This window comes from Anabrus simplex, chromosome 2 (assembly GCF_040414725.1).
Source record: "Anabrus simplex isolate iqAnaSimp1 chromosome 2, ASM4041472v1, whole genome shotgun sequence".
Taxonomy (NCBI): domain Eukaryota; kingdom Metazoa; phylum Arthropoda; class Insecta; order Orthoptera; family Tettigoniidae; genus Anabrus; species Anabrus simplex.
Genome location: NC_090266.1, coordinates 599,585,965 through 599,607,243, shown reverse-complemented (window position 1 = coordinate 599,607,243; position 21,279 = coordinate 599,585,965). Strand labels below are relative to the sequence as shown.

General features: G+C 39.3%; 1 protein-coding gene across 4 annotated transcripts in view; it reads left to right on the top strand.

The window, feature by feature from the left end:
* The window catches only part of P5CS (Delta[1]-pyrroline-5-carboxylate synthase), a 313,009-nt gene that overhangs the window by 257,970 nt on the left and 33,760 nt on the right, over positions 1-21,279 (top strand). For all 4 annotated transcript variants that reach the window (XM_067140984.2, XM_067140983.2, XM_067140986.2 and 1 more), the window contains one exon: positions 5,216-5,353. In XM_067140984.2, coding sequence (XP_066997085.1) covers positions 5,216-5,353 — 138 coding nt within the window. The remainder of the gene's footprint in view (positions 1-5,215; positions 5,354-21,279) is intronic.

Here is a 21,279-nt window from a genome sequence, read left to right as displayed (position 1 = left end):
TTTAAACGTTTTGAGATATAGATACACTAATTATAAAAATTCACCCCCCTTTTCACCCCCATTATTTGGATTTTCCAAAAACAAAAAAATACGTGTTTCTTTATTTTTAAAAGAGATCAAAGGTACCAATTTTCAGGTCTGTAATGTCTTCAGTTTCTGAGATATATGTATTCTCTTTAAAGGCATTCAACCCATTTTTCACCCCTTTTCACCCCTCCTATTGGGATTTTCCGAAAACAAAAAAATACGTGTTCCTTTATTTTTAATGAAGATTCTAAATACCAATTTTGCATCTCTAAACTTTAAAACTTTTGAGATACCGGTATAGATGCACTCATTTTAAAAATTCACCCCCCTTTTCACCCTCGCATTAATTGGATTTTCCCAAAACCAAAAAATATGTGTTTCTTTATTTTTGAAAGCGATCAAAAGTACCAATTTTGAGGTCTGTAATATCTTCAGTTTCAGAGATATATGTATTCTCTTTAAAGGCATTCAACACATTTTTCACCCCTTTTCACCCCTCCTATTGGGATTTTCCGAAAACAAAAAAATACTTGTTCCTTTATTTTTAATGAAGATTCTAAATACTAACTTTTACATCTCTAAACTTTAAAACTTTTGAGATATAGATGCACTCATTTTAAGAATTCACCCCCCTTTCACCCTCGCATTAATTGGATTTTCCAAAAACCAAAAAATATGTGTTTCTTTATTTTTCGCAGCGATCAAAAGTACCAATTTTTATGTCTGTAATATCTTCAGTTTCTGAGATATAAGTAGCGTATCCGGATTAAAGGCATTCAACCCCTTTTTCACCCTTTTTCACCCCTCCTATTGGGATTGTCTGAAAACAAAAAAATACGTGTGTCCTTATTTTTAAAGAAGATTCTAAATACCAATTTCCACATCTGTAAACTTTTAAAGTTTTGAGATATAGACACACTCATTTTAAAATTTCACCCCCCTTTTCACCCCCTTAGCGACGGAATATCCAAAAATCCTCTCTTAGCGAGCACCTACATCTTAATATGAATCTGTGCCCAAAATTTTATTTCTTTATGTCCAGTAGTTTTGGCTCGGCGATGATGAATCAGTCAGTCAGTCAGTCAGTCAGTCAGGACAAGCTACTTTATATATATAGATTATGATCTTTCCTTCTTTTTAAAGCTAAACTGAAGTTTATACGGTTACCAATGTCATTCCACGCCGACTCACCACTAACAGTTCGAACCATACCGCATAATCGAGCATCTCATCTCCTTACTCCCAAGTCTTCCCATCCCAAAGACTGCAACATTTTATTAACAATACTCCTTGGTTGGAAATCTCCTAGAAAAAAATCGTGCTGCTTTCCGTTTCTTTTAGTTCTCGTATCAAGTAGTTCTGGTCGGGTCCCATACGCTGGAGCCATACCCTAACTGCGGTCCCACCAGAGTGTCATATGCCCTCTCCTTTACATCCTTACTACGACCCTTAATACTCTCATAACCATGTGAAGAGATCTGTAACCTTTATTAACTATCTCGTTAATATGATTATCCCAATGAATACCATTCCTTATTTTAACACCTAGGTATGTACACTGTTATCCATTAGTTACTATCACCGCATCAATAGAATAATTAAGACTGAGAGGATTTTCCTCTTGGTGAAACCTAAAACTCGAGTTATCATCCCATTTATAATCATATCATTGTCTGCTGTTCATCTCACTGTATTGTTTAAGTCTCCTTGCAGTCACTCACAATTCTGCAACTCATTTAATACTCTATACAGCATAAAATCAAGCGTAAATAATTCTTATCTGTGATTTCAGATTTTTACTCACATAATTTATATATATATAAGAAAACATAAAGGTCCAATATCACTGCCCTGCGGGATTTCCCCGCTTAACCATTACACGATCAGATAACACTTTACCTACTCTAATTCTCTGAGTTCTATTTTCTAGAAATATAGCCACCTCTGCAGCCACTATTTTGTCTAGTCAAATAGACCTCATTTTTGTCAGTAATCTCCCATAATCTACCCTATCAAAAAATTTTGATGGGTCAATAGCGATACAGTCCATTTGACCTCTTGAATCTAAACTATCTGTTGTACCTTGCTGGAATAACCTTTCCTAAAACCGAACTGCTTTCTGTCAAACGTGTTCGTAATTTTTCAAACGTGTCTAATAGAGTCAGAATGACTGCTTTCTCAAAGCTTACAAACTACACATGTCAAACTGACTGGCCTGTAATTTTCTCCTTTATGTTTGTCACCTTCTCTCTTGTACACTGGGATTACAATTGCAACTCATTTGTTATAGCTCCTTCATTCAAACAATAATAAAATAAGTATTTCAGATATAGCACTATATCCCAACCCATAACCTTTAATATATACCCAGAAATCTTACCAACCCCAGCTGCCTTTCTAGCCTCCAACTTGTATTTTTTATAAATGTCTTTATTATCATATATAAATTCCAGTATTCCACCATTATTAGTCGCCTCCTCTATCAGGACATTATCTTTATATATCACTAACTTTGTATATTGCTGACTGAATACTTCTGCCTTCTATAAGTCCTCGCATACACACTCCCCTTTTGGAATAATGATACCAGGAATGTACTTCCGGGAAACTGTTTCTGCCTTAAATATCTATACATGTCCTTCCATTGCTCCCCAAACTTCATGTGGCTCCCAATTAAGTTTGCGATCATTTTATCCTGACCCGAATTCAATTTCCTAGTGAGCTCGTTCAATCTCTCCTTACACTCACAACCATTCCTAACACTATTTCTTTCTAATCAGCACTTCTTTCTTAATCTCTTTACTTCCCTGTTATAATATGGTGGGTTCATACTAATCCTTACCATTTTAAAGCTATATATCTCTTGTTTCACTCCTCAACAATTGATTTAAACCCATCCCGTAAGCTGTTTAGTTTTTTATTTACCATAATTGCTTTTTTTAAATTTGCCCGGTTGGCCTCCGATAAAAATCTGGTTCGACAACCTCTATACTTTGCTACTGTAACTCCACTGGACGAGGACAGTATGACTTAACCGGCGTTTCGTACTACGGTCTTTCAAAACAAATCAGGTCCTGAAGTATTTGGCTTATTTATGGGGAAACTATGCCTCTTCCGGCGAGATACAGTTTTTACAGTGCACTGTGTCTCCTCGTATAGGCTAGAATAAATTTGTTACTTTCATTGACCTGTCTCAGCCTCATCCTTGACTTCGGCAATATGAAAGTGACGGAGGTATGAGCGATGCTAGTAATGCCATTCCTTATACAGCCAACCCCAGTCATGAATGGTGTGAAAATATCGCTCATAGGGTCGGTTGGTGCATGCATTTCAGTGGGCTTGGCAGACTGTTATATAATAGCAACTTCTGGCCCTGTGAGGAAAGCAACGGGAAACTACCTCACTGCTCATTTCCCTGTTACGCCTCTTCAGTGATGCCTAGTCTATCTATGACAGCAGTTGGTGGATCTGTTGAGGATCAAACCAGCCTTCGGGCTGAATACTCAACATACATAAATGAGGAAACTGACAGGATAAGGTGAAACGTACATAGCATGTGTTCTGACATGTATTTTTCTTTAAATACTAGCAAATGAAAAAGAAAGAAAAGCAAAGAAAATGAAAAAGTAAAAAAAAAATATTGCCTTGCTGAAGCCCCTTATTTACCATTAGAGGATCAGATATTGCTTCAACAACACTAATTTTCTGATATCAGTTTTATAAACATGTATCCCCCTGTTCTATCACTCTTTTGTTTAGTCAAATTGTTCTAATTTTTACCAGTATTCCTCCATGATCTATTATATCAAAAGCTTTCGAGAAATCAATAGCGACGCAGTTCATTTGATCTGCGGAATCTAAAATGGCTTACTATACCTTGCTCTAATTCTATAAGTTTAGACTCACTGGAACAACCTTCCCTAAATCCGAACTGACTTCTGTCAAACCAGTTAGTAATTACTCAAACGTGTCTATTATAATCAGAAAAATGATTTCCCAGAGCTTATAAGCAACACATGTTAAGATGACTGGCCTACACTATAATTATCCGGGGCTGCTATACAAATTCTCCATTCAGTTCGTATAGCTCCTTCGTGTAAACAGTAATCAAATAAGTACTTCAGATAAGGTATTATACCCCAGCCCATAGCTTTTATTATATCCCCAGAAATCTTATCAATTAATTAGAGCTTCTTTTATGGCTTTCACGTTTTGTATCTCGTTATACATATCTTCTGTATCATAGGTAAATTTCAGTACTTCGCTAGTATTAGTGGCTTCCTCTACCTGTACATTATCCTTACGGTATATCTAATTTTATTTACATACTACTGACTAAATAATTCTGCATTCTGTGAATCCTCGTATATACACTCCCCTTGTTAATTAATGATTTCTAGAATGTACTCCCTGAAACCTGTTTCTGCCTTAATGTACTTCTACATACCTTTCAGTTTTTCTCTAAAATTTATATGACAGCTAATCATATTTGCCGTTATGTTATCCTCAGATAACTTCTTCTCTAAATTCAATTTTCTTGTCAGTTACATCAATCTCTCTTTACTTCTACAACCATTCCTAACTATATTTTCCTTTCCAACCTGTAACTCCTTCTTAATTCCTTTATTTTCTGTTATAATATAGTGGATGTTTACCATTCCTCGCCATTTTAAAGGTACATATATGTTTACACACTCCTCAACAATTGCTTTGAACCCATCCCATACGTTGTTTACATTTAATTTACCATGCTCAACTAACCACGATTACTTTTTAAAACCTCTTTCACTCCTATATTTTGAATCATATGATAGTGCATAACAGTCCCACTTTTACATTTTCCTTTCCGTCACATTTGCTTTTAGCTACGACAAAATAGCTTTGTGACCACTTATATCATCAATCACTACAATTTCTCTGTAGTGCGCTAGTAAGTACAGAAGGGGTAACTGCTAAATTTCTACTTCTTAGATATTTAGACTTTTACATTTTATTTTACGCTGCTTGCAATTTTACCAAAAATGTAAACCTGTGTCCGCAACAGTATTTTTTATACGATCCTTCTGTTATTTTACATTAAATAGTCACCCCGCTCGAAAAGATGAGGGTTTCATTTCTACATAATGAATTGACACATCCTACAAACTTATCAGTTATACCCATTCAATAACTATGATTTATGTTTCAGGTTGCCGCACTGGCTATTAGCTCTGCCAACGGTCTGCTGCTGAAGGGCGGAAAGGAAGCATCTAACAGCAACAAAGCCTTGATGGAACTTGTGACAGAAGCACTACGTTCAGTGGATGCAAAGAATGCCATTTCCTTGGTACGTACACATGTATATATGGAACTACGAACATGCCTCTAGATCAATCGCGTAATTATTCTTAGTTGTACCGAGTAAGTAAATCTGGTTTATCATTCTTTTTAAAATTAAGTTCTTATATTGTGGACTACTTCCACCACTCAAAGAAAAGTGTAAGTGTGAAAAGTTTCTCTCTCTTTCTCCTTTTGTGTTCTTAGTCTATGCATGTATGTGTACATTTTCCCTACCAGAATTATACCACCAACTTCATATCCTCCATACTTAAGTACATAGAAAGCATGGCTTCTTTCAATATCTTCATCGATGTTACAGCAAATAGAAAGTACACTGAAGTATTTAACTGTGCAGTTCGCAAGTCATCAGTACCAGGTGTCTTGTGTTTTGCGGCAAACCATTCGTCGAGCCATTTTCCAACTTCCACGAAATTGCTGATTTTCCGCTCTGCGAGCGCGTGCCTCTTTGATGAGAAGAGGTTATAGTCAGATGGTGCCAGGTCGGTGAAGTACGACGGGTGCGGAAAGATGTCCCATCCAAGCGATTTCAAGGTGTGTTTCACTGGTTTTGCTCAGTGAGACGTCGCATTGTCATGTAACAAAATCGCTTTGCCATGTTTTCTGGACCATTCCGGTCGTCTTTCGATCAATGCGTGATTTCAGTTAATCACTTGTTGGCGATAGCGTTGTGCATGAGCGGTTTCGCCGGGATTCAAGAGTTCATCATTCATAATACCGCTAGCAGAGCACGCACTGACTTTCATATTGAAATCATCATCATCATCATCATCATCATCTGTTTACCCTCCAGGTTCGGTTTTTCCCTCGGACTTAGCGAGGGATCCCACCTCTACCGCCTCAAGGGCAGTATCCTGGAGCTTCAGACTCTTGGTCGGGGGATACAACTGGGGAGTATGACCAGTACCTCGCCCAGGCGGCCTCACCTGCTATGCTGAACAGGGGCCTTGTGGAGGGATGGGAAGATTGGAAGGGAGAGGTAAGGAAGAGGGAAGTAAGCGGCCGTGGCCTTAAGTGAGGTACCATCCCGGTATTCGCCTGGAGGAGAAGTGGGAAACCACGGAAAACCACTTCCAGGATGGCTGAGGTGGGAATCGAACCCACCTCTACTCAGTTGACCTCCCGAGGCTGAGTGGACCCCGTTCCAGCCCTCGTACCACTTTTCAAATTTCGTGGCAGAGCCGGGAATCGAACCCGGGCCTCCGGGGGTGGCAGCTAATCACGCTAACCACTACACCACAGAGGCGGACTCATATTGATATCACCATGTTTAAATCGTTGAAACCATGTCTCACATGTTCTAATCGATGGAGCGTGTTCACCATAAGTTTCCATCATCAAACGATTCTTTCCACAGCCTATCTATTTTGAATAAATTACAAAAGCAATGCGTGCCGCAAATATTATTTTTCAGGCACAAACATCGAGATGATCACTGAACGATACAACACAGACGCTAGTGTTTGTGCGTGTTGGTAGGTTAATGTCAGACGAACAAATTGACGTGTGTGTCAAATTCATGCGCTGCGTACTTTTCGCTGGCACCATCTCTTAGTCAAACCGGAAAAGACTTATGTATACATATGATATTTTAATATTAGCTGAATAAAATGGCATCTTCACACTTCAAGGCTTGCTATTTATATCTTGATTAATACCAAATACCAAAGCAAATTTTACGATTTCTAGGTTACAAACATTGTACTGTGCATGGTTGTGTTATCATATTAAATTATGTAGCTCTGAAATAAATGGACAATTTCAATATATTTTACATATACGTGAATATAGCATCCATTGGCTAATTTCATTATACACGAAGTACGCTTCGCCAATACAATTTTTTTTAAATTCACGTCCTCGTTCTCTCAATGTAGTTTAATGCAATAAAAGAATACTAAAAATATCCGTATCAGCAGTGTGTCCACTAAGTGTGTGTGATTAGCAAATAAAACGGCACAAAGAACATTGCTGATGAATGCATTGTATGTATATTAGTTTTTGTTCTGTTTCCGCAGTCCTATGTACAATAGCAATTTAGGTGGGTGTGCGTTAGAATTTACAAATCGAGATTCAGTTATCACAAAAAAAGTTTTCTAGTGAGGTTATAACAATTGTTTCTAACGTACAGGATGGAAAGTAACAGATGCTCCAAAATAACACAAGTTAAAGATCCCGGGGAGGGAAACACAATCTCACAAGTCAGTACCTTGTATTCATATATTACAGCTTGACATGTACAGAAGAAACAAAATGAAGCTGAAAAAAGGAAGGAACGCAAAAATAATGAAGTTAAAAAGTTTCAATCACTTGAAAAGTACCATTCTCAATAAATCAACTTTCAGGTTATGAAGAATTCAAAGTCACTGAATCTTATTTAATCACTGTCCGACTCGTTGGCTGCATGGTCAGCGTAGTGGTCTTCGGTTCAGATGATCCCGGGTTCGATTCCCGGCCAGGTCGGGGATTTTAACCTTCATTGGTTAATTCCAGAGGCTCGGGGCCTGGATGTTTGTGCTGTCCCCAACATCCCTGCAACTCTCAAAACACACATAACACTATCCTCCACCACAATAACACGCAGTTATCTACACATGGCAGATGAAAATTTACATAAGTTATTTCCACTGCTGACAATAACCGGCATAGTTTCAACCTTCTTGATTGCCCCAGATATTTATCGATACGACTACTAATAACATAAATAACTTATTTGAGAATTACATTTCAGACCTTACCCTAAACTACCATTTCTCTCAGCGTGAATAAAATAATTTATAGTCTAGATTGTAGTGGTTCATCACCCGACTTTACATACCGATTTTCATTAAATTCCCTTCAGCCGTTACCTCGTGATGCGTGTACATTCATACGTACATACATACATACATACATACATACATACATAAATACATACATACATACAGACAGACAGACAGACAGAAATTACGGAAAAGTAAAAAATGCATTTCCTTGTTACTGTGTTCATGACCGATACGGAAATAACATTCCCTTCAAATTCTGAGCAATGTACAGACAGAACTCTTATCTGTCTATATATATAAAATAACTTGTCCTGACTGACTGACTGACTGACTGACTGACTGACTGACTGACTGACTGACTGAGTGATTCACCATCGCCCAGCCGAAACTACTGGACATAGAGAAATGAAATTTTGGGGATACCTTCATATTAACACGGAAGTGCTCGCTAAGGGAGGATTATTGGATATTCCGTCGCTAAGGGGGTGAAAAGGGGGGTTAATTTTAAAAATGAGAATATCTATATCTCAAAAACTTAAAGGTTTAGAGTAATAAAAATTGGCATTTGGAATCTCCTTTAAAAATAAAGAAACACATAATTTTTGTTTTCGGAAAATCCCATGAAGCGGGGGAAAAGAGGTTGAACACCTTTTATGATGAGACATATATCTCATAAATTGAAGATGTTACATTCATAAAAATTTAAATCTGGTACCTCCTTTAAAAATAAAGAAACACGTATTTTCTTGTTTTTGGAAAATCCAAATAATGGGGGGTGAAAAGGGGGCAGTGAATTTTTGAAATGAGTGTATCTATATCTCGAAACTGTAAAAGTCCTCAGACGTAGAAATTGGTATTTAGAATCTCCTTTCAAAATAAACACGTATTTTTTTGTTTTCGAAAAATCCCAATAGGAGGTGTGAAATGAGTGAAAAATGGGTTGAATGCCTTTAATGAGAATACTTATATCTCAGAAACTGAAGATATTACAGACTTGAAAAAAGGTATTTGGGATCTCCTTTAAAAATAAAGAAACACGAATTTTTGTTTTCGGACAATCCAAAATAGGGGAGGGATGAAAGGGGGGGTGAATTTTTAAAACGAGTGTATCTATATCTCAAAACTTTAAAAGTTTACAGATGTAAAAATTGGTACATTGAATCTCCTTTCAAAATAAGGAAACACGTATTTTTTCGTTTTCGGAAAATCCCATGAAAGGGGATGAAATGGGGTGGAAAAGGGGTTGAACACCTTTAAGGAGGAGACTTATATCTCAAAAACTGAAGATGTTACAGTCAAGAAAATTTAAATTTGGAACCTCCTTTAAAAATAAAGGGATACGTATTTATGTGTTTTTGGAAAATCCAAATAATGGGGGGTGAAAACGGGGGTTAATTTTTAAAATGAGTGTATCTATATCTCGATACTGTAAAAGTTTACAGACGTAGAAATTGGTATTTAGAATCTCCTTTCAACATAAAGAAACACTTATTTTTTGTTTTCGGAAAATCCCAATAGGAGGGTTGAAAAGGAGTGAAAAATAGGTTGAATGCCTTTAATGAGGATACTTACATCTCAGAAACTGAAGATATTACAGACCTGAAAAAAGGTAATTGGGACCTCGTTTGAAAATAAAGAAACGTGTACTTTTTGTTTATGGAAAAACCAAATAGTGGAGGGTTGAAAGGGGGATGAATTTTTAAAATGAGTGTATCTATATCTCAAAACATTCAGACTTTACAGATGTAAAAATTGGTACTTAGAATCTACTTTCAAAATAAAGACACACGTATTTTTTTGTTTTCGGAAAATCCCAATAGGAGTGGTGAAAAGGGGTGAAACATGGTTTAATGTCTTTAATGAGGATCCTCATATCTCAGAAACTGAAGATGTTACAGACCTGAAAATCAGTATTTGGGATCTCCTTTATAAATAAAGAAACCTGTATTTTTTGTTTTTAGAAAATCCAAATAGTGGGTGGTATAATATATAATTTCGTGTGGCTATTTCTAGCCGGGTGCAGCCCTTGTAAGGCAGACCCTACGTTGAGGGTGGGCGGCATCTGCCATTTGTAGGTAACTGCGTGTTATTGTGGTGAAGAATAGTGTTATGTGTGGTGTGTGAGTTGCAGGGATGTTGGGGACAGCACAAACACCTAGCCCCCGAGCCACTGGAATTAACCAATTAATGTTAAAATCCCCGACCTGGCCGGGAATCGAACCCGAGACCATCTGAACCGAAGGCCAGTACGCTGACCATTCAGCCAAAGAGTCGGACAACAGTGGGGGGGTGAAAGGGGGGTGTATTTTAAAAATTAGTGTATCTATATCTCAAAACTTCAAACGTTTGAAGATGTAAAAATTGGTATTTAGAATCTTTTTTAAAATAAAAGAACACGTATTTCTTTTCCTGTAAATCCCAATAGGAGGGGTGAGAAGTGTGTAAAAGGGGTTGAATGTCTTTAATGAGGATACTTATAACTCAGAAACTGAAGATATTACAGACCAGACAGTTAGTATATGGAATCTCCTTTAAAAATACAGAAACATTTTTTTTGTTTTTGGAAAATCTAATTAATGGGGGTTAAACAGGAATGACAAATTGGGGTGAATTTTTAGAAAGACTATATCTACAGCATATCTTAGAAACGTAAAATGTTACAGACGTAAGAACTGGTATTTGGGATCTCCTGTTAAAGTAAAGAAACAGGTATTCTCGGAAAATACAATGAAGCGGGGGGGGGGGGGGGATGAAAAATTGAAAAATTAATTGAATTAATTGTATGAGGATACTTACATCTAATAAAAATTAAAGTTGTTACAGACGTGAAAATTGGTATTTTGAACTTCTTTAAGAATTAAACGACGCGTTTTTGGGAGGGGGTGGGGAGTCGTCTTTGGGGGCGAGTGTGAGAAGGAGTTGTATTTGTTTCATGAGGATACATATCTCAAAAAATTGAAGATAATCGGTATTTAGAAGATCCTATACTATTAAAGAAATATTTTTGCCGGAAAATTCACTTGAGGGTGGGGAGGAGTGTGAAAGAAAGTGAAAAAAGTGAATTATTTTTGTGGGAATATTTATATCTCAAAACTGAAGGTAACACACGTGAACAATGGTATTTGGAATCTCCTTTAAACATAAAGAAACACGCCTTCTTTTTCGGGGTGGCGGGTAAAGCAACTTAACCGCGGTGGGGTGAAATCGGAGGTGAGACCAATTGATTTTACTGTTCCTAATGTAGTTATAAGGATCCTACGTGGCTCAGACGGCAGCGCGCCGGCCTCTCACCGCTGGGTTTCGTGGTTCAAATACCGGTCACTCCATGTGAGATTTTTGCTCGACAAAGCGGAGGCGGGGACAGGTTTTTCTCCGGGTACTCGGTTTTCCCCGTCATCATTTATTCCAGCAACACTCTCCAATATCATTTAATTTCATTTGTCATTCATTAATTATTGCCCCAGAGGAGTGCGACAGGCTTCGGCAGCCGGCACAATTCCTATCCTCACCGCTAGCTGGGGGCTTATTCATTCCATTCCTGACCCGGTTGAATGACTGAAAACAGGCTGTGCATTCTCAATGTACTTATTCTGATCATAAACCTATCATTTTTAATCTTTCCTGGGTTCGTTTTCAAGAGCCATCTTTTCCTTTGGAGAACCTTCTTAGATTACAGTAGATTCTTCTGGCATATAAATAAAAGTGTAAACACATTTGAAATAAACGAGTCCGCCTCTGTGGTGTAGTGGTTAGCGTGATTAGCTGCCACCCTCGGAGGTGCGGGTTCGATTCCCGGCTCTGCCACGAAAATTTTAAAATATGTACGAGGGCTGGAACGGGGTCCACTCAGCCTCGGGAGGTCAACAGAGTAGAGGTGGGTTCGATTCCCACCTCAGCCATCCTCGAAGTGGCTTTCCGTGGTTACCCACTTCTCCTCCAGGTGAATGCCGGGATGGTACCTCACTTAAGGCCACGGCCGCTTCCTTCCCTCTTCCTTGTCTATCCCTTCCAATCCTCCCATCCCTCCACAAGGCCCCTGTTCAGCATAGCAGGTGAGGCCGCCTGGGCGAGGTACTGGTCATTCTCCCCAGTTGTATCCCCGACCAAGAGTCTGAAGCTCCAAGACACTGCCCTTGGGCGGTAGAGGTGGGATCCCTCGCTGGGTCCGAAGGAAAAGCCGAACCTGGAGGGTAAACAGATGATGATGAAATAAACGATAGGTATAATATTGACTGTGCAATTGTTCACTTCTATAATAAGGACAATAATACACGGAAGTATGTCATTCGTATCGCCAGAAGTCCTGCGCACTTGCCTACGGGCGACAATGGTGCTGGTCATACTGTCATCAATGACAATGGCAGCAGACGTAATTTACGGCCAAGTAGAGGTCTTGCATGTTAATGTGGGGTCCAGGACATCAATAATAATAATAATAATAATAATAATAATAATAATAATAATAATAATAATAATTTTCTGGGCCGTCGTCAAAATGTGCGGACCCTGCTGGAAACGGGTCCTGGACGGGTAATGACTACGAATGCAGTCCGGCCGCCAGTTCAGTACCGCCAAGGCACCCAAGAAGACACCACACCGGATCTCCTCAAGGATTTGATCCATATTAAAAATGCTTATATGAAAAGATGGCAATGATTTATGGATCCAACTGACCGGGTGGAATGCCTGGACGTAACCCGTGAATTACGAAATCGGTTGCTTGAAAGAAAGATTGAAAAGTGGGAGGAACATTGTCGTAATCTCTCAGAAAACGAGTCAGATCGCAAATTTTGGCGGATTCTCTCAGAAAACGAGTCAGATCCAGAATTTCGGTGGATTATATATAAAACGTAAAGCATCCAATTATAAATTTCAGTATAATTCCGTAGCGTAGCATGGGTATCTTGCTAGTTTCATTTATAGAGATTACAATTCAGACCCTCCCCTAAACTACCATTTCACTCAGTGTGAATAAAATTATTGATAGCCTAGATTATAGCGACGTATTCCCCGACTTTGCATACCAATTTTCGTGAAGATACAACCACTAATATAATAAATATTTGAGAATTAAATTTTAGGCCTTCCTCTAAACTACCATTTTTCTCAGCGTCAATACAATTACGTATAACCTATATTGTAGCGACTTATTTCCCATCTTCGTCTACCGATTTCCATCAAGATACGACCACTAATAATATAAATATTTGAAAATTAAATTTTAAGCATTCCCCTAAACTGCCATTTCACTCAGCGTGAATACAATTATTTATGGCCTAGATTATATCGACTTATTCCCCCGACTTTGCATACCGATTTTCATAAAGACACGACCAATAATAACATAAATATTTGAGAATTAAATTTCAGGCCTTCCCCTAAACTACCATTTCACTCCGCGTGAATAATATAATTTATAGCCTAGGTTATAGTGGTCCATCACCCGACTTTACATTCCGATTTTCATTAAATTCTCTTGAGCCGTTTTTTTCGTGATGCGTGTACAGACAGACAGACAGACAGACAGACAGACAGACAGACAGACAGACAGACAGACAGACAGACAGAAATTACGGATAAGTAAAAAATTCATTTCCTTTATACTGTGGACACTACCGATGCAGAAATATCATTATTTTCAAAATCTGAGCAATGTACAGACAAAACTCTTATATTATATATATGTAATGCAAGGGAAACAAGTTGCGTGAATATCCGACTCCATGGCTGAATGGTCAGTATTGATACCTTCAGTTCAGGAGGTCCCGGTTCGAGCCACAGCCGGGTTGGTGATTTGAATAGCATTTTATGAATTCTTTTTGCTCGGGAAATGTTTGTTTGTGTTTGCCCTAACACTCTCAGACAACACATCACACTACGAACCAACACAGATACATGGTATAGTGATTACATCCCTCCCCATAGGGTTGGCGTCAGGAAGGGCATCCGGATTTAAAACAGGGTCAAATCCACATGTGTGACACAGGTGTGGAAAAAGCGATAAAATAAGACGAAACTAGTTTAGTGAATAAAACAGTAAAATAGTGAATTCCTCTTTATCGCTTTTCCTACACCTTCACTGGGTTTAGTGCGGGCGGGGGCTTAGTCCATTTTTCAGCCGGATGACCTTCCTGCCTCCAACACTTGGTGGAGAGATGTGTTCACACTACTGCAGATTTCTGTGTTGGTTGATATTGTGGTGTGTTGTGTGTATGTGGAAGTAAGTGTGTTGGGAAAAACACAAATACCCAGACTCCGAGTCAGTGGAATTAACCAGGCGTGTTAAAATTCCCAACACAGCCGTGAATCGATTCCGGGAAAACTCGGAAATGAAGACCTCAACGCTGACTATTCAGTCAAAGACCCGGGCTAAAATAATGAACTAAATACAATTAAAAATTGCTGAATTTAGCATAGTAAAAAATGTAAAGTATCCGCCTCTGTGGTGTAATGGTTAGTGTGATTAACTGCCACTCACGGCGGACGTGGTGCAATTCCAGGCTCTGCCACGAAATTTGAAAAGTGGTACGAGGGCTGGAACGGGTCCACTCGGGTGGTCAACTGAGTAGCGGTGGGTTTGATTTCCACCTCAGCCATCCTGGAAGTGGTTTTCCGTGGTTTCCCACTTTTCCTCCAGTCAAAGTCTGGGATGGTACATAACGCAAGGCTACGGCCGCTTCCTTCCCTCTTCCTTGTCTATCCCTTCCAATCTTCCCATCCCCGACCAAGGACCCTGATCAGCATAGCAGGTGAGGCCGCCTGGGCGAGGTAGTGGTCATCCTCCCCAGTTGTATTCCCCGACCCAACGTCTCACACTCCAGGACACTGCCCTTGAGGCGGTAGAGGTGGGATCCCTCACTGAGTCCGAGGGAAAAACCAGCCCTGGAGGAAAGCAGATTAAGAAAGAAAGAAATTAAAAATGACATTCCTCAGTAACATGATACAGCATATCCCTTGAACGCTTCGAATGTGTGTCTCTTTCTACATGCATACCCAACGCCGAAGTGCGGGAATTTCGTCTCTCGGGAGTTCTTTAACGTGCCAGAAAATCTACCGACACGAGGCTGACGTATTTGAGGAATTTCAAATAATATCGTACTGAATGGGGATCGAACCTGCGAAGATGGACTCAAAAGTCTAGCGCTCTAGCGTCCGAGCCACTCAGGACGGCAGTGATGTGTTAAGTTCACTATAATTATTATCAAAAATATTTCATATAAGTGATGTATCAATTTACTTAGATGTAAGACAAGGCCACCTCATTTGTTTTATCTCGTCAGGATAAATCTAGAATCAATCAATCAATCAATCAATCAATCAATCAATCAATCAATCAATCAATCAATCAATCAATCTTTATGTAACAGGCATTGTTATGAATTTTAAAATATTCCATCATTTCCTGTCACCTAACTTATAATTTAGGGCCAGTATTTCTGGAATGACTATGCAGTATCTGGGATCCGTTAATCCGCACACATACACACACACACACACACACATCTCAAATTTCACCCGTACCATCGGGAATTACACTCAGAGATTCGGGAGCATTTTGTCATGGACATGACACAAAGTGACCGATAAAGTCAGTAGGTGATGTGGACCTTAATTGCTCTTGCTGTTCGCGAATTATAATGTAGTTGCTTGTTGGAGTTTCAAAGCTGGGGCCAGATTTTTAAGTGAGGAAGCGTGGACTTCAGCGTGTCAGAACCTATTTCGTGAACAGGGCCGTAAAGCGAGGGCGGTGTTTGCCGTCGACCACTGCCCTTATGAATGATTGAATGGAAGCTCGACCAACGGACGGTTCGAGGGAGGGAGACTGTGTGGTCAGACCAGTCGCGAGGGTGGGGCTGTCACCTCGAGTGTGGTATTAGTGGGTAATAAAGAAGGAAATATTATTAAGAGGACCTCCTAACGAATGTTTTTAAAGAATTAACTCCATATTAATGTCATTGGCTTTACGTCCCACTAACTACTTTTACGAGTTTCGGAGACGCCAATGTGCCGGGATTTAGTCCCTCGGGAGTTCTTTTACGTGCCGGTAAATTTACCGACACGAGTCTGTCTTATTCGAGCACCTTCAAATAACACCGGACTGAGCCAGGATCGAACCTGCCAAGTTGGGGTCAGAAGGTCAGCGCCTCAACCGTCTAAGCCACTCTCTACTACTATAAGTATCGTCCCGGGCACCTACGTCCAGAGTTACGACTCGGTATATGGTCATCAGTTTCGTGCGCTTTGGAGTATTCGATCAGTTTGTTACGGTGAGGTCTGTGGTGTGTGTATGTCGCCAAAGGCGTTAAATTTGTGTAGGAGAAACCAACATTAGCGCAGCATTTACCAGGAGTGTATAAATCATAGGGGAAATATCACGCACTGGCTGCCTACCATTATCGCTATCATTTGACTATCGGTATTCCGAACAGCTCAGCTGAAAATAAAATGGCGTATGGCTTTTAGCGCCGGGAGTGTGCGAGGACATGTTTGGCTGGCCTGGTGCAGGTCTTTTGATTTGACGTCCATAGGCGACCTGCGCGTCGTGATGAGAATGAAAGTATGCTGAAGACGACACATACACCCTGCCCCCGTGCCGGCGGAATTAACCAACGATGGATAAATCCCCGATCCTGCCAGGAATCGAATCCGGGACCTCTGTGACCAAAGGCCGGCACGCTATCCATTTAGCCATGGAGTCGAACACAGCTCATCCTTTCAGTCCTCATCTATCCAGGTATATTTAGTCTCAATAATAGTGAAATTCAATAGTCCCATCGAAGTAAATTTTAAATTGATTGCTTCTCGAGTAATATTTTGAGTATTTGCGATTTATTTACAGTACTCCAACTATGTCACGTTGAGTATGAAATTACACCTTAAAAATGAATAACAGTAAATTATTTATTCCATATTAAATAATAGTAAGTGAATAACTGTGACGCATACTAAGACAATACTGACATTACAATTAACCAAGTAGCTTCTTCCGTGGATCAGTGGTACAGTGTCCGTCTCCGGATCACAAGTTCAAGGGTTAAACCCATGGATGGATATTTAAGGCCGAGACAGAGTATATTTAGCACCCCATGTCGAAAAACATCGGCATGTAAAATATCTCTGGTAATAATTTTAGTGTTTAGCTGAGAATAATTAAAACTCGTAGTAAGTCACCCTACAGATATCTAGTTTCTCTGCTATCTGTAGAGTATAGCAATACGTCGAAACTGACACGAAGGCAGTCAAAATGGCGTTGAATAAAAATGCCTTAACATGGAACTGAACCCATGTAATAATTATAATTATAATTACAATAATAAATCAAACCATTCATATTATTGAAGACGCGTTTTCATTAGGCCAGTGACCAGGTCGTGAAATTGATTGAGGGAGGTTGTTACCTGACAAAAGTTCATGTGGTTTTGGATTTTTTATATGTTGTTTGTATCTAGGTTCTTATAAAACATTCTAGTTTTCTAATTTGGCGCGCCTGTGCTTTGCCCAATAAACCTTTACTATTGCATCCTACAAAAAAGTACTCGTATAATTTTTGTAGAGCACAAAATGTTCTACAATTCACTCCCACAAGATGTTTTCTAAACCTCATAGTTATTGAAATACAGAGCTTCAAACTACTAAATGTATCGAAAAGTTAAGGACAACTACCACTGAAACAGTGTCCGTTATCCTAACGGTTTATTGGTTCAGTTTAAGGATAAAATGAGTGACACTTTGTAGCCATTTGTTAGATATTGGCATAACAATTTACAAATATATATAATTATGTGTGTGTGAGAATTGGCTCAAACAATATATCTACAGGTAAGGCGTACATACAAACAAAAGTAATCAAATTCGTTCAATTTAAAGACAAAACGAAATATTTTGTATCCAGTCTATAGATATATATGTATATAAATAATAAATAATAATAAGAAGAAGAAGAAGAAGAAAAGGAAGAAGAAGAAGAAGAAGAAGAAGAAGAAGAGGAATTCGTATCTGCAAACAAACGTTTTTGTAGAAAAATATAAAATAACGTTAGATATTTCATCCTTTGTTTCTCTCCGTATTGTCACTTTTATCACAATCTAAAACAAATTTAAAATATTCAATGTGTTTATTTTCTTGGACCATCATCTGATCAATTATTGAAACCGCTTTTTCGTCTGCATCATCGACGTTTGTAATAATCTCAGTGTCATTTAGGCGTGACTGTCCACAGCAGTTTTTACAAGTAATAGAGCAAAGAAAACCAGCCTTTCTCCATCTGCAGGTCTTAGAACATCCTTTCTAACATTGACAAGCAATTGTTTGTAGCAACAAAACTGCTGCAGCGTTCTTTGTTGTTTTAATAGGAGTTAGCCTGTCGTCCAGTCCCAATCCAAAGGGATTTTTTCTCTCCTCGTCCATGTTTAGACTTAATAATATGTGCGTAATAGGGGCTGCCTGGCCGAGGCGGAAAAGGCGTGCTCGGTCCACCCGGACGGACGTGGGTTCGAATCTCCGTCAGGAAGTCGTAAAATTTAAGAAACGTGATTTCCACTTCCGGAGGTGCATATGGCCCTGAGGTTCACTCAGCCTACACCAAAAATGAGTACCAGGTTACTTCCTGGGAACAAAGGCGGCTGGCCGTAGAGCTAACCACTCTACCCCCTTACGTGCCGCGGTTAACAATGGTGGAAGCCTTTACCTTCCACTCCTCCAAGGGCCTTCATGGCCTGTACGGAGATGACTTTGTCTTTGTTTAATATGTGCTTAATGTGTGATACCGGGCTGTATCTTGCGTTGGTGACAGTCTAGCAAGGTGAAATTTGCTTTCAGCCACAGACTTTTCATATAATCACGACCTACTCCTGACCAAATTGGAAAAGCATATGAGAAATTTTTCACAGCCTTGTCTGGCGGGGACATGAAAGCTCTTGACGATCTACGCTGTAAGCTCTGTACCAATGTTTTGTGGTTTGTTTCATACAGCAACTGAGTGGAAAATTCACTTTAAATTACATTTCTGATGAATGAAAAACTGTTTATAATTTCTTGAATGTCACCAATTTCCCATACTCAGAGTAAACGTAAGAGAGTTTTCGGTACTTTACGAAAACATTCCAGGGCAGATGTTTCGGTAGATTTTCACCAGAAGAACTACCGGGAGTAGCAAGAGTCCCAGTCGTGAGTCAGTGCAGTTCACCGCTTGGTATTGATTTTCTTAGCAGCTGCCAGTTGAACTGCCAGCAAACACATCAATCTTCACTCAACACACTGTAGAAAGCCCTTGTTACCCCCCTGTCCACACGTCAACCCTTAAGATGTTGAGCTTACTGCCAACTATAAACTGTTGATATACACTGGATCATTTTTAAACTACGGCCTATCGAAAGAATTTAAAACGCGATATTCCATACCTGTAAGCTGTAAACGTTAAGTCATATAGAGCCTACTCACAAACGTTGAATTCGCCTTTCTGCATAACTTCCGATTGGGAGAAAAAAATTCAGAAGTCTTTACAGAAACAAATATAATTTCGCGAGTTCATTTCTACTTCTCCATGCATAAGTCTAGGTAATTACCAATTTGACTTCCACCTTCTAAAATACTCGAAAACCAATATTTGCTTACAACAAAATAATAAGTAATAATAATAATAATAATAATAATAATAATAATAATAATAATAATAATAATAATAATAATAATAATAATGTTATTGGTTTTACGTCTCAAATTTTAAGTTTTTTGAGAGGTCGAGGTGCCGAATTTTGTCCCGCAGGAGTTCCTTTACGTGCCCATGAGTCTACCATCAGTTTTGCTAACGTATTTTAGCACCTTTAATATCAGCGGACATTGTCGGGATCGAACCCGCCACCTGGAACTCAGAACACCAGAGCTCTACCACCTGAACAATTCGGCGCAACTGGTAAGAGAAGTATGTATGGATACGGAACTTATTCATTTATGTTCCTCTAACCAACCACCAGTAGTACATAACATCCAGAATTGAGCACCAAACTCAATGGTAAATCAATATTGAATGCAGTACATGAGCCAGCAATCCCTTGAGGCGTTAAGTTTAGAATTATTAATGTCCTCAGCCCGAAGGTTCGTTGGATCCCAAATTACTCCAGCATCTGTTGTCACGTTCATCCTAGGCGTCACAAAAGTTGTATTTTAGGGAAATGTTGAGTGAAGTAGTTCCCCGTTGCCTTCCTCGCTGAGCAAGCAGGTTTTATTACCTCTAAGTCTGCCAAACTCACTGAAGCGCACACAGCATCGGCCCTATGAGTGACACCCTCACACCATTTATCAACAAGGACTGGCTGCATAAGGAAGGGCGTTACTAGCATCACTCAAATCTCAGTCACTCTCATATTAACAAGCCAAGGGTGAGACTGAGCGTGACAGATTAATGAAAGGAATAACTTGCTCTAGCCCATACCAGGAAATACAGTGCACTATAAACACTCTACAGTATACTTTTTCGGAGATCGGTCTGTACTAAGAATTATAATTAAAAATTCAGTAACTTTGTTAGTGATAATTGAAAGGTATATTGAGTTTCGACAAGTTAGAATTGTTTCTCATAGGTGTCCATAATTTTATACGATCTATACGTACATGATGAGTGAAGTTCGTCAGCTTTCTGGAAATGTACAATTTGGAGTAGATCGGTTGTAGTTACATTCATTCAGAATTATAATAGTGATCTACCTTAAACCATCACTACTACGGAATTCGCGATAATTCGGACTTCTATTCACCGCCGAGTATCGTGTTTGCCCGAAGGCCATTTATTTTAATGTATGATATCTAACGAGTTTAAAAATGTCCATCTTAAGGGACGATTTTGACAGTCATATAAGTTTTTTAAGTTGATCCGAACTACCCAGTGGGTATTATCATACATTAAAAGAGATACAACAAGTGTTAAAATAACAGCGTAGAACAAAGCCTCAGACAAATGCAGGTTTCTTCGTAAATTATCGACAGATGTTGGTGTTGTATGTCCGGCGCTCCCTTCTCGCTCCTCCAGCCAGCTGCACGCGCGCCTGTGTATCATTCTGCTAGCTTCGACGCGCAGCCCTCAGTGCGCGTGCCTGACCATCGAGTGTACTATAAATAGGAGCTCCCTGCCTGCTCACTTGCCCACTTGCCCCGG